This window comes from Acomys minous (genome assembly GCF_964271855.1).
Source record: "Acomys minous genome assembly, chromosome: 12".
Lineage (NCBI taxonomy): Eukaryota > Metazoa > Chordata > Mammalia > Rodentia > Muridae > Acomys > Acomys minous.
In genome coordinates this window covers 4,295,508-4,308,801 of record NC_140493.1, presented here as the reverse complement: position 1 = coordinate 4,308,801, position 13,294 = coordinate 4,295,508, and the positions used below count along the sequence as shown (strand labels likewise).

Sequence of the window (13,294 nt, the reverse complement as noted above, 5' to 3'; positions counted from 1 at the left end):
CCTGGGTGTAGAATTGACTCTACAAGAAATTGCATCACGGCGCGGCAGTATTAGCATGATCAGACAAGACCTCCATGCTCCTACAGCTGTGTGCGCCTGTCACTTCCTGTCATGAATTTGTTTTCACACTTCTGGATGGTCCTTATCAGTGTCTTTAATCAGGGAGTAAGGGGAAGATGCTGAGCTGAGGACTCAGGAGGCCGTGAGCGCATACTGAATAGATTGTAGAGGAACAAAGTCCTATGTGGCGACTGATGTGGCTTTGGTGGAAGAACCAGACCCTGAGTGTGGTGTTGAGTGCAGATGTGCAGCACAGGTGTGGAGGTCAGGGAAAGCTTTAAGGCATTGGTTCTTTACTTAAAGCTGTAGGGATGGAACTCAGGTGTCAGGTTTGCGTGGCAGGCGCTTTGCCCTCTGAGCCACCTCGCTGGTGCAGTGGCAGGTTGAATGCTATACTTACGTAGGAAGGTGTTTCCTTTAACATACCCTCAAACTAGTAAGAGTAGAGATGCTATGACCTTGGATTGAGGTGATGACTCACAAACCATTGTGCCTGCTCTCACAGCCCTAGTAAAAGACACCTGAAAACACCAAGCTGGGAAATGTTGGAATACAACCGAGATTCTGTCCCTGTTTGTCAGAAATAGATGGCATTAAATAGTATGGTTTGACATCTCTACGTTTCATACCTATTGCTCATTCTTGTCCTTTGATTCTTTTATAAGATAAAGGTCAAAATAAACTAAAACAAGTGAAAAGACATAGTCTTTACTTTTGAGGAAAAGATGCGTTTTAAAAATATATCTGTCAGCCAGGTATGGTGGCGCACGCCTTTAATCCCAGCATTCAGGACGCAGAAGCAGGTGGATCTCTGTGAGGCCAGCTTGGTCTACAAAGAGTGTCCAGAGCAGCCAGGCCTCTGTGCAGCAGAGAAGCCCTGTCTCTGGGGGTGAAGGAGGTGGGATGTGTGTGTGTGTGTGTGTGTGTTTGTGTGTGTGTGTGTGTGTGTGTGTGTGTGTGTGTGTGTGTTAGGGGTGGAGCAATGCGTTAGCAGTTAGAACACTGGCTGCTTCTGTGGAGGACCTGCGCTCCATTCCCAGTACCCACGCTGCAGCTAAAAATGCCTGTAACTCAGTTCCAAGTGATCTGATGCCCTTCCCTGACCTCCCTGGGCACCAGGCATTCCTGTGGCCTCCACGTGTGCACTGCACCTGGCTTTCTTAGGTTTCAGGTTTTGGCTCAGCACTTACTGGCTCAGCTGTTCTGTACGTGTGTCAGTTAGATATGGAGCTTGACTATATACAGTAGAGTGACCCAAGTAAAGACATAACTAACCGTAGTCAGCAGGGTCCAGCCTCTTCTTTCTCCTCACACTTAGCTACCCTTAAAGTGTGCTCTGGTCAGAAGTTCACCCCTAAGGGTGGGACCCTCAGGAACGGAGGGGCAAACATTCATGAGCCTTTGGACTGCTTTACACTCGCTCTTCCCCATGTGCCCCTCCCTGGGAACTGGCTTATGTCCGTGTTGAACGCTAAACCTAGCACACCATCATTTCATCTGGAGCAAGGTCAGAATTAGGTTTATACCAAAGAGCATTGGTACTCAACATCTTTATTCTGTCTGATACATTTTGGTATGGTTTAATTTGGTTTGATTTCTCAAGACAGGGTCTGGCTGTATAGTGAAGGCCAGCCTAGAACTCAGTACCCAGCCAGACCTGCCTCAACTGCCCAATGCTCAGACTAAAGGCATGAGTCATCATGCCTGGCTGAACACTGGGCTTCTGGCAGGAAAAAGAAGGGCCATATTCCCTGGGTAACAGACTCTGTCACAGCCCTCCGCTCTAGCTGCCCACTGACTCTCTTTTAAAATCAACACACCACATTGGGGCTGGAGAAATGGCTCAGCGGTTAAGAGCATTGGCTGTTCTTACAGAGGACCTGCCTCCAATCCTCAGGAACCACAGCTGTCTGTTAATTCCAGTCCCAGGTAATCCAGTGCCCGCTTCTGGCCTCTGAGAGCATGCTCATGGTGCACAGACGATCATGCAGGCAAAGCACCCATGTGTTTATGTGTATAAAATAAAGTAAAAAAGCTAAAGGCTAGTTATTAAATAAATGGAATAGTACGGTTTCTTGTCCGTGGCAATACCTTGAGAGCCTAATGTTTGAGAGGCCACATCCTCTGAGTGACTGAAGCCCTCCTCAGGCCCAGATCCGGCAGCTGTGGCCTGAGGCCCTAAGCTAAGGGAGCATGTCCCCTCTTCTAGGTCACATCCATAGAAAAAGAAGATGACAACTGTAGTGAGAGTTCTTCCTTAGCAGAGCAGTGACCGCTGGGCTGGGCGTGGTGGTGTGCTCGGGAGGCAGAGGCAAGGAAGGGGGAGAGAGCGGGGAGGGGAATCAGTGCTCAGACCTTGCAGGACAGAGCTGTGTATACTTGCAGCGTGTGCAAGGCTGGGCCAGAGGATCACTATGCCATCCTGGTGAGTTCGGACAAGCTTGGGCTACAGAGTGAGATGCTGCCTCAAAACAACCTGGTGAGGTCTCTTGGGTCATGCATGTGACAGCCCCTAGCCCTTGCTGCTGCCCGCTGTCCGTGGGAGATTTTCTCCTGTTATTTACCACAGCCATAGGAACAAGAAGAGTGTAAGGGCTGGACTCTCTATCATTAGCAGATGTGCCAGACAGTGGGGCCTATGTGTGGAGTAGAGGGCTGAGTAAGGCTGCGGCGGCAGAGTAACAGTGGCTAAGGGAAAAGCAAGTGTGTATCGTATAGACTCCTGTACATAAATAGACAGCGTTCGGACTACACATAAGAAGCTCTGGGTTCTCAGAACAGAGGACAGGGAGGGAATGGGTACTGTTACTTTTCATTTTATACCTGTTTGTTCTAGATGAAATTTGTGTCAAATGTTATACATATTCCTGTCCTAATTCATACTTTTTTTGAGAAAAAAATATGGGGGTAGGAAAAGGAAAGAGAAATGGCAAGTGATGACTTCCTACGTCTTTGTGGTTCATAAATGTTTGTCTTTTAACAGCCTTCAAGCCCCCTAGACTAAAGCTCCGCCTTCGGTGGCTTCACCTTCTGGATGACTGTCAAGGCGTGTGCTCTCGTCCTGTGTCCTGTCTAACTGTGGCACCAGCTTCATGCTCTGTTTTCTTCCACAGTGGAAATCTTGCTCAGCCGTCAGAAGAAAGCAGAGCTGCTGAAGAGGATGACGGATGTGGCTGTACGGATGTCCGAGGGGCAGCTGCTTGAACTCAGGGCTGACATCAAGGTGAAACTTGCTTCTGCTTTCTCCTTCCGTTGACTCGGGACTGGTGCCCACAGCACACCTCCAGGGGTCATGGCTGCGCGTGCAAAGTACTAAGCCCATGAGCTTGGCCCCATTCCAGGCTTTCTTTTTCTTAAGTGGTTCTGCATCTATCCAGTCGTCCAGGTAGAAAACAATCTCAGGCAACTTGTCCATTCCTCCAGTTAAATCCGTCAGGAGCCGCTGCGCGCCCTTGGAGCCCCTGCTGAGTCTGCCGTCAGCCTTGCTCCTCATTCCCACTTGACCGACCACAGAGCCCAGGCTCCTTCTGTGTTCGAGTCTTTCCTTGTCCAAGCCTTCCCACCCACCCCATGTCTGCTGTCGTACTTAAGGAGCCTGCTTCAAATCCTCCTGAACTTTGAGGATAAGCATTGTATCCTTTACAGACTGCTGCGCTCTGCGTGCACTGCCTCTGCTGCCACCCTCACGTCACTCCAGGCTCCTTTGGTCTTCTTACTTAGTCATACTAACAGTGCCGTGTGCACAGACACTTCCTGTGCCCTCCTGTTGGGAGGACATGGCACCCCTCTCCTCCCCTGAACCAGACATCGCTGTTGGCTCCCTGTCACACCCCTGTACTGGGCTGCGATAGCACAGTCATAGTTTATGTGGCCCATCTGTCTTGCCAACCAGACTGTGAATGTGACAACGCCAGCTACTGCCAGGCACAGTGCGTAGAACACAACAGGTTTTAGGAGTTTGCTCAACTCTGGTTTAACAGAGAAATGGTAACAACTTTAGATCATTATTGTATTTATTCTCCTCATGTGCATTCCTGGAGTTTGTCACTCAGACCTTTATTGTGCCTCCTGAGTTCGAGGGTCACAAACATGAGCACCATGCTTGGCCTAATGCCTTTAAAACTATTGTATAAATAATAATTTTTGGGGCCTAGAGGTCTCAGGTATTGATAGCACTGATTGCTTTTCCAGAAGACCCAGGTTCAGTTTCCAGTACCTCCTTGGTAGCTCACAGCCATCTGTAAATACAGTCCTGAGACCCTGATGCGCTCTTCTGGCCTGACATGGCACACACAGACATGCAGGCAAAGCATTCATCCACATAAGGTCAACATAAGCAAACCCTGAGTGAGTGAGAAACAGAATAGGAGTAGTGCGTCAGGGGCTGGAGATGGCGCTGAGTCTGAGCACCGGCTGCTGTGTAAAGGACCCAGGTTCAACTCCTAGCGTTCCCCGGGCTCACAGCGGTCTGTGGCTCCGGTTCCAAGAGCTCCGACGCCCTCTGGCCTCGCACACATGCAGTATGCATGCATACGTGCAAGCAAATAACTCCTTGTACATAAGGAAAAGTAAATAAATTGTTTTTAAACATTGTAGGGCTGGAGAGATGGCTCAGTGGTTAAGAGCCCCGGCTGCTCTTCCAGAGGACCTGGGTTCAATTCCCAGCGCCCACATGGCAGCTCACAGCTCTCTGTAACTCTGGTTCTACAGTTTCTGACACCTTCACACAGACATATGCAGGTAAAAACCAATGAACATAAAATAAAAATAAATTATTTTTAAAAATATTTCTGAGCCCAAGTGTGTGGCCCCAGGAGAAGCTGGATTCCGTGTGGACACTCGACATGAGTGTGCTCTGAGTCACTGTATATAAAAACAGAGAGCTTTCTGAGCAAGGATGGCCTTTTAAAAAAAAAAATTATTTACTTTTACTTTATGTGCATTATTGTGAAGGTGTCAGATCCGGTGGAACTGGAGTTACAGACAGTTGTGAGCTGCCACGTGGACACTGGGAATTGAACCCGGGTCCTTTGGAAGAGCAGCCAGTGCTCTTAACCACTGAGCCATCTCTCCAGTCCCAAGTATAACCTTTCTATTCCTAAGCCTCTCACCTCCGTTCTTTCTGAACACGTGCGCTTTACTGCTGTATTTGAGAGGAAGGCTCCCTGTGGCGGCTGGCAGTGGCCCGTAGAAAGGACAGGCGCAGATGTAAGGTAATCTAGAACCTTTCAGCCGTCATTGGATCCAGTGTTCTTACAAAGCTGCTAAGAGCCCCTTGTCCCTTCCCGCACTCCTTCCCCTGAGAACTGATGGGGTAAAAGAGCTAAAAGATGTGGATTTTAAATCCCTTTTTCGTAGTCACTGGTGGCACATCGCAGGATTTGTGGAACACCGTCCTCACGTTGGCGCCAGTCAGTCTCCCTGAGCTACCTGGGGGAAACCAGAAATCCCCGTAATTAGATGAGAATTCTGGCTCCCATGGGTTTCATCTGTTCCTCTTCCTACGAGGCTGAAAGGTTTCTAGAAATATTCCCAGGGGCCGACTGAGGCTCTGTTTCTTTCCACATTTTTAATGCACTGAGGTGGGTGCTATGCAATTTAAGCATCTTATTTCCAGATCATTGTGCTTCTGTCATCTCTATTATGTCTTTGGCTCAACAAACCCTAGAATTTGTTTCAGAATTAATATGAGACAGATATTCTGTATCTGAAAGTGCCATTTCAGGAGGTTTGCATGCTTTCCTAAGCTGCAGCATACTCAGGGTTTTTAGGATGTCAAATCTCAGGGGTAATTTCTCTCCTTTCCCGGTTGATATTTCTGGACGCATTCCAAGAATTCTGATGGATGTGGAGGTGGGTGTCGGGGGTTGGTCAGGCCACCTAGACATTGGTTGTTTACTGGATCCCAAGCGCTTTGTTCCTGACGGGTTCTCATGCCACGGTTTCCATAGTCTAGTTAGCTGCTGACCCGAGGGCTGGTTGCTTCTCGGCTCAGTCTGCCTTTAAAAGGATTAAATCACTCGCTTGCAGAGTTGCCTTTCCACACGAATGAGTTTCCATCTCAAGAAATTGCTCCTATTTCAAAGACTCTGAAATTCTATTTTTTCAAGACCACATGGCTTTTCTAAGGAGGTTCCTACCAAAGGACCATGCACCTCTGCGGGGCTGTGGTTGGAGCCATGGTCACTCTGGCTGCCTCTGCCTCTGTGTGGAGAATCGCCCGGGGAGAGCATGATCCGTGGCTACAGACTCTTTCTCCTTCTTTCCTGTTTCTTTGGGTTATACCCATTGGGTGTTGGCCATTTGTAACATTTCATGAGACTGTCTGTCAAGCTCATCTTTGAGCTCTTGAGAAAATGACTGTATTTGTCTGATTTCTCAGCATTGGTAATGTGGTGCTCACTTAGCAAACTAAAGCAGTGAAAATGAGAAAACTGAAAATAATTCTGTCTCACTTTGTGTGTGGTGTGTGTGCGAGAGCCCATGTGTGCATGCATGCGTGGGGGATGTGTGCAGGCGTGTGGGGGGCATACAAGGACGTGTGTGCAAGTGTGTGTGTGTGTGTGTGTGTGTGTGTGTGTGTTTCAGGTCTGTACAGTGTCTGTCTTATCAGAAGCCTCTCTCTTTCTCCAGCACTTTGTTAGTGAGCGTAAATACGATGAAGATCTTGGGAGAGTAGCGCGTTTCACCTGCGATGTGGAGATGCTGAAACAGAGTATTGATTCGTTCGGACAAGGTGAGAGGGTGGAGACCCGGGACGCCGACACCCTCGCTCGCTAAGGAGCCCGGCCTCTGATGGGGAAAGGCCGGTGTGCTGGCTGACAGGGATGCACAGGACCCTGGGCATACAGACAAGACTAGTGTTAGCCAGTCCTGAAGTGGGAAATGGTTTTTTGTCCTTTTGGAGCTCAGACTGGCTACAGACTTGCTGAGTCTCCCAGGCCGGCCTTCAGCTCCCAGTTCTCTCGCCTCCATTGTTCAGGTGCGGGGAGTATAGACCTGTCCCCAACATGCAGCAGAGCACTGTCGCTGGTCCCCACCAGTTGAGGGGTGTATGGTGCATCAGCGTGAATGACAGGTGGGCCATCTGGAGTCAGGCTGTGGGGAACCCTTGCCTCAGCACGACATCCTGGACCTCATTTTATTTCTTCCAGTGGGGAGAATGACCCTGCCTTGGTAGGCACATAGTAGGCTCTTTAGTGATAGTATCACACATGGGAGAGAGCTGGGCCTGGAAGGACTTGCTGTTCTTCCAGAGACCAGAGTTCAGTTCCCAGGACCCAGGTTGGGCGGCTCTGAGCCACCCATAACTCCAGGCCTCTGTGGGCACTTGCACACACAGACACACACGCAGGAACATAAATAAAAACAAACCCTCCTGGGGCTGGAGAGATGGCTCAGTGGTCCAGAGCACTTGTTGCTCTTATAAGAACCTGGGTTCTGTTCCACGAGCTGCAGGCTCTTTTGACCTTGATGGCACCAGTCGTGCACATGGTTCACATACATATCCAGGCTAAACTGTAGAATGGAGAGTTATTCTTTCTATATTAATCAATCCAGTAACATATTACAGCAGTAGTTTCCTTTAACCAGCTTGTTCTCCGATGACTGACACCGACAGACTGTGATTTATCTTTAAGCTGTAAGTACTATGCTGGTCAGATTCTGAGCTACTCTACCAGCCAGCCTGCTCCACACGGTGAGCTTAGGACAGCCAAGGTTACACAGAGAAACTCTGTCTCAAACAAACAAAAAAACCACAGTTGGGGGCTGCAGAGATGGCTCAGTGGTCAAGAGCACTGTCTGCACTTACAGAGGTCCTGAGTTCAATTCCCGGCACCTTCTGGCCTGCAGGTATACATGCAAATAGAGCACTCATATAATATAATAAAGAGATAAATCTTTTTAAAAGAAAGACAGACAGACAGACCACCAGTTGGACCTTCCTCCAGCACTGAATACTTAGGCACCACAAAATGAAACTTTTTTTTTTGAAGTGGGAAAGGATGCAGGGCCTCTCTGAACTCGTCCCCCTTTCTTCCTCTCAGTGTAAAATCTGTGTGGAGACTGGGGCGCTAAGGTGGTGGGGTAGCACTAGCCTGGCCTGTGCTGGGGCCTTGGGTTTGCTCCCTTGGGTTGGTCCTAGAGCACTGACTGTTTGCCCCTCATAGTCCAGGCTTAGAGCTAAGAGGAGATCTGGGGAGAGCATTGATATCTGACAACATTTGAATTAAAAATATGTTTTAATTATATTGATATACTGAATTGGGTGCTGTTTTTGCAAAAAGAATTTTTTTAAGATACATGATTGTTATAAAGACAAGTTCTATTTATTTTTACCTTACATCATTCAGTTTATTTTTTTAAAAAAGGATTTAGCTGGGCAGTGGTGGCGCACACCTTTAATTCCAACACTTGGGAGGCAGAGGCAGGCGGATCTCTGTGAGCCAGGACAGCCAGGACTACACAGAGAAACCCTGTCTCCAACAACCAAAAAGAAAAAATGGGGGGGGGGGATTTAGTGGAGATTTGATTGCTTACATCTTTCTTTCTTTCTTTGCAAAGTCTGTTCTTCAGGGTGTTCCTTGTGTTGGGCACAGGACATACGGTCCGTCGGTCCATCCTGCCATTCCCAGGGCTTAGGTGGAGGGAATGCCGAGAGGCCGTGGCTTTGATTTGAAGCTCTTTTCCTGTGGCTCAGAATTCCTTACCAAGCAGTGGGGTTGGGAGGAGGCGCCTTCCTTTTCATCGGTAGCCATTTTCTAAGTTTCCATTATGACTGTTACATGAAGCGGTCTAAATGTATTGTTAGAAGGAGGTGTGGTGTGCCCCCACGCACACATGGCGGTGACGATAGGGAGGTGTCAGGCTCATCCCGCCCAGCTTCAGGCAGCTCTTTTCCTGACCCTGTCACTGTGAAGTGCGTCATGTGACCACACGTATCCTCGTGTTTCTGTTTCAGTGTCCCATCCAAAGAACAGCTACTCCACCAGATCTCGGTGCAGCTCAGTGGTGTCTGCGTCCTTGGGTGGCCCAAGTGACGGTCCTGCTGCTTCCTTGTCCCCCGGTGCCTCTGTTCCCAGCCTTACAGGTGCTAACAAGAGAAGCTGTGCCCCAGGAGAGGCTTCTGCAGCCATGGCGAACTCCAGTGAGCCGCCCTGCCAGGCCCATCGGGAGGTAACCTGGCGTTCATACTGAGCGTGTCAGGGGGAAGTGATACCCAGTTGTTGGCATCTCAGTACCCATGCTCACTGCATTGCCCTCCTCTCTCCATCCCCGTTCCATACCTATTTTTGCATCCATCCAGCCTCCGTTAGTTCCCGAGAAAGCATTTGAGATGGTTTTCCAAAGCACCACGGGCTGAGACTTCCTGTTGCCCCAGACAGCTGACTTCAGTTTGTTGTCGGTTGTACTGTCTGGTAATTAGTCACACTGGGAGTTGTGCACCCATCTCAGGGTGGACAGGCAGTTCAAGTGGCAGGTTAACCCCCATGCATCTGAAAGCTCCAAGATTTGAGAAACCCAGTCTGAGTGGATCAGGGGACGAAACAGTGAACTTGGTGTGGGTGGGCACAGCCGGGAGAGCTGCGGAGACGTGGATTGAACGAGAAGCATGGGAGCACTCCCAGGCTGTCGATGACTCCTCAGAACTGCTGGAGCGCTCCCAGGCTGTCGATGACTCCTCAGAACTGCTGGAGCACTCCCAGGCTGTCGATGACTCCTCAGAACTGCTGGAGCACTCCCAGGCTGTCGATGACTCCTCAGAACTGCTGGAGCACTCCCAGGCTGTCGGTGACTCCTCAGAACTGATGGAGCACTGGAACCGGGCGACAGCAGGGCGGTCCTGTGAGCCTCCTGGCTGACCGTGAAAGGTGCGCTAGCTGTCACGAGGCGTAACCTGCAGCCCATACCCACAGTGCAGCCCACAGCCCAGTGCTCACTTTATTAGGCCAGGTGTGCATCTCTTTCCAGGTGGCTTAGGATCAGCCTGTGCAGATGTGTATGCAGCACAGCACTTGTCTGATTTTGAGCTTGTAACTGTCTTCAGTGTTCACTTTCTCCCTGTGCGCATCTAAAGGGACGGAAACCCCCCTTCAGTAGAGAAGACCTAGGCATGGGAGGCAGGAAAAGATGAGTGGAAGGCAGATTGGTTAGGAAAGGATGACGAGGTTGGGTTGCCCAGTGGCACTGGCTCCCAGGCTATAAACTAACCTGGAATAAGTCAGGCACCATCATGACTGCACCATAACGCTGTATTTTTTTATCTGTAGGTATTTTCAGGCAACAGGAGAGGAGGACAAGGCTACAGGCCACAAAGCCAAAAGACCGCTGACCCCACAGACCCAGGGCAGCATGACAGTGCGGGTCGCGACCCCACAGGCCAAGGGCGGCAGGACAGAAACAGCTCTCGGTATTCATCCAGGTCCAGGTATCAGACTACTCCCCCTCAGGCCCCGGGGAACGCTGGCCAAAGGAGCCAGGCTTGCTCTGCAGGGGCCAATGGAACTGGAGCCGGCGTGGAGCCTAGCACCAAGCCTTCCTTCAGAAAGGCGCTACCGCAGCGCAAAGCACGGACCTCCCAGACTGCAGCTGTGAACTCCTGAGCGCCTTCCAGTCGGCCTGTCCTGTCGCAGCCACCTCGCTCTCATAACTGGACATTAGGAAATGTATACTTAGGTTTAATAACAAAGAGACATTTATGCATATCACTTTGGGCCATCCTAAATATTTTTGGTTTCTTCTCATTCTTTGTTGAGGGGAAGCTGTTCTCCCTTGGCCTTTCCTAGTGATACAGATTGACTCTGCTTGGTCCTTTTCATCAGGAACCAGGGCAGCTATGGCCAGTTTTCCCAAGGGTAAGCAACCTTCTTCCCAGCGACCTGTCTTCCAACTGCCCGCAGAGGCCTTACTCAGCAAGCCCACCACAGAGGCTGCCTCACGAGGAGGAGTGACAGTGCCACGCCCGCCACGTCCCATTCAGAGCAGACACCGCAGGTGCCAAGTTCCCACAGTATGGGCAGGGGCAGCAATGAAGGGGCTTATACAGTGCTGGGTTATGCAGACAAGGGAAAGGCGTGCGCGTCTGTGAAGCCTAGGAGACACTCAAGCGTCTGCTGCCTGGGTTGTGCCTGAGATCGGACACTCAAGTCAGGGTTTCAGTCCCGCGCCCGGCACCAAACCTTAACCTGCAATTACTTCCAAATGCCTAAAGCCTTGTTTCCTCTAACCTTAGGCTTCAGCCTGGTCTAAGGAACTCTATGGAAAAGTAGCATTTTAAGTTTTTTTAAAAGAAAAAAATGTTTTTGTTTGTTTCTGTGTTTTGAGTTTTTTGTTGTTCTTCCTTCCTGAATCCTGTTAGGATCCAAGTTTATAGTAATATAATTAGTGTTTATCTAAGGTTGCTCGTCACAGTTGTGCGGTCATCTTCATAAGGGAATAAATAAAAGCAACTGCACCAATGACCAAGTGTCCCACAGCAGCCAGTGGCTTCCTTGTCTCTCTGGGCCCTGTGGGTAGCGTCACTCGGACCTCTTGTTCTGTGCTCAAGCCAGGGTGGCTGGCTCCCAGCCCCTGTGTCCACTGCTGCTGAGTTTAGAACCAGATTCAAATGTGAAAACAGGGTGAGCAAATGCAGCTGTGCCTTGTGGGAAAGGTGCCTTAGCTAGGGAAGGGTGGCGTTCAGAAGAGGACGTCGTGGGTGAGGAACACCGCAGCTGCTGACTGCTCTCCCAGGCAGCCGAAGGTCAAATCGGTGCCCTCGCCTCATTTCCCTGCCCTTTGGCAGGGTTTACTGAATGTAGCCACGTAATTGAGCTCCTGTGTGTGGCAGATGGTGGCACTGGTGCCAGACGCGTCCCACTACTCCTCCATACTGTCTGTGATGCGATAACAGCTGCATTCTGGGTAAGCCACCAGAGCTGAGGACACTGGAGAGGGAGGTACTGAGAGTGCTACTAACGTTTAGCCAAGAAAAGAGCAGTCATGAGTACCATGGAAACCATTTCCAAGGGGCTGGCCACCATGGGCCTCCGGGGCTCAGGGGAAAGCCTGCCTTTCCTGACAGGAACCCTGAAGGGCTAAGAGGTCATCCCTGCCTAATTTTATTTCCTTTTTCATAAAAAAGATTATATCGTTTGGGTCCCTACATTTTAGCCACATTGAAATTTTACCTTTTGGGGAGCTGGAGAGCTGGCTCAGTGGGCAAGAGCACTGGCTGTACTTCCAGAGGTCCTGAGTTCGATTCCCAGCAACCACATGGTGACTCACAGCCATCTATAATGAGATCTGATGCCCTCTTCTGGCCTGCAGGTGCACATGCACACAGAGCATTCATATGGATAAATAAATCTTTAATAAAAAAGAAGAAATTTTACATTTTTGTTGGTTTTTCTTTCTTTTTTTTAAAGATTTGTTTATTATGTATACAGCATTCTGCCTGCATATACACCTGCATGCCAGAAGAGGCCACCAGATCTTATCATAGATGATTGTGAGCCACCATGTGGTTGCTGGGAATCGAAATCATGACCTCTGGAAGAGCAGCCAGTGTTCTTTACCTCTGAGCCAGCTCTCCAGCCCGTTTTGTTGGTTTTTTTTTGAGACAGGGTTTCTCTACTCGCTTTGTAGGCCAAGCTGGCCTCAAACTCATGGATGTGCCTGCCTCTGCCTCCCAAGTGCTGGGATTAAAGATGTGCACCACCACTGCCTAGCCCTGTTACAGTTTTTTAATTTAAGTGTGGGTGTTGGGGTGTGTGTTGTGCACACATACATGCAGGTGTTCCAGAAGGCTGGCAGAGGGCGTCAGACTTCACCCTGCCTGGAGCTGGAGTTACAGGAGTTGCAAGTTGCCTGGTATGAGAGCTAGAGAGAGTGAACTCCTCACCTCTGCGCCATCTCTGCAGCTCCCTAACCTCTGCGCCATCCCTGCAGCTCCCTAACCTCTGCGCCATCCCTGCAGCTCCCTAACCTCTGCGCCATCCCTGCAGCTCCCTAACCTCTGCGCCATCCCTGCAGCTCCCTAACCTCTGCGCCATCCCTGCAGCTCCCTAACCTCTGCGCCATCCCTGCAGCTCCCTAACCTCTGCGCCATCCCTGCAGCTCCCTAACCTCTGAGCATCCCTGCAGCTCCCTAACCTCTGAGCATCCCTGCAGCTCCCTAACCTCTGAGCATCCCTGCAGCTCCCTAACCTCTGCTCCATCCCTGCAGCTCCCTAACCTCTGAGCATCCCTGCAG

At 50.1% G+C, this 13,294-nt stretch overlaps 1 protein-coding gene across 3 annotated transcripts in view; it reads left to right on the top strand.

Moving 5' to 3' along the window:
* Window positions 1-11,536, top strand: part of SPATS2 (spermatogenesis associated serine rich 2) — a 71,168-nt gene extending 59,632 nt beyond the window's left edge. For all 3 annotated transcript variants that reach the window (XM_084802881.1, XM_084802882.1, XM_084802883.1), the window contains exons 10-13: window positions 3,174-3,283; window positions 6,694-6,796; window positions 9,023-9,237; window positions 10,332-11,536. In XM_084802881.1, the coding sequence (XP_084659007.1) occupies window positions 3,174-3,283; window positions 6,694-6,796; window positions 9,023-9,237; window positions 10,332-10,664 (761 nt within the window). In that variant the 3' untranslated portion in view covers window positions 10,665-11,536. The remainder of the gene's footprint in view (window positions 1-3,173; window positions 3,284-6,693; window positions 6,797-9,022; window positions 9,238-10,331) is intronic.
* Window positions 11,537-13,294: the final 1,758 nt, after the last annotated feature.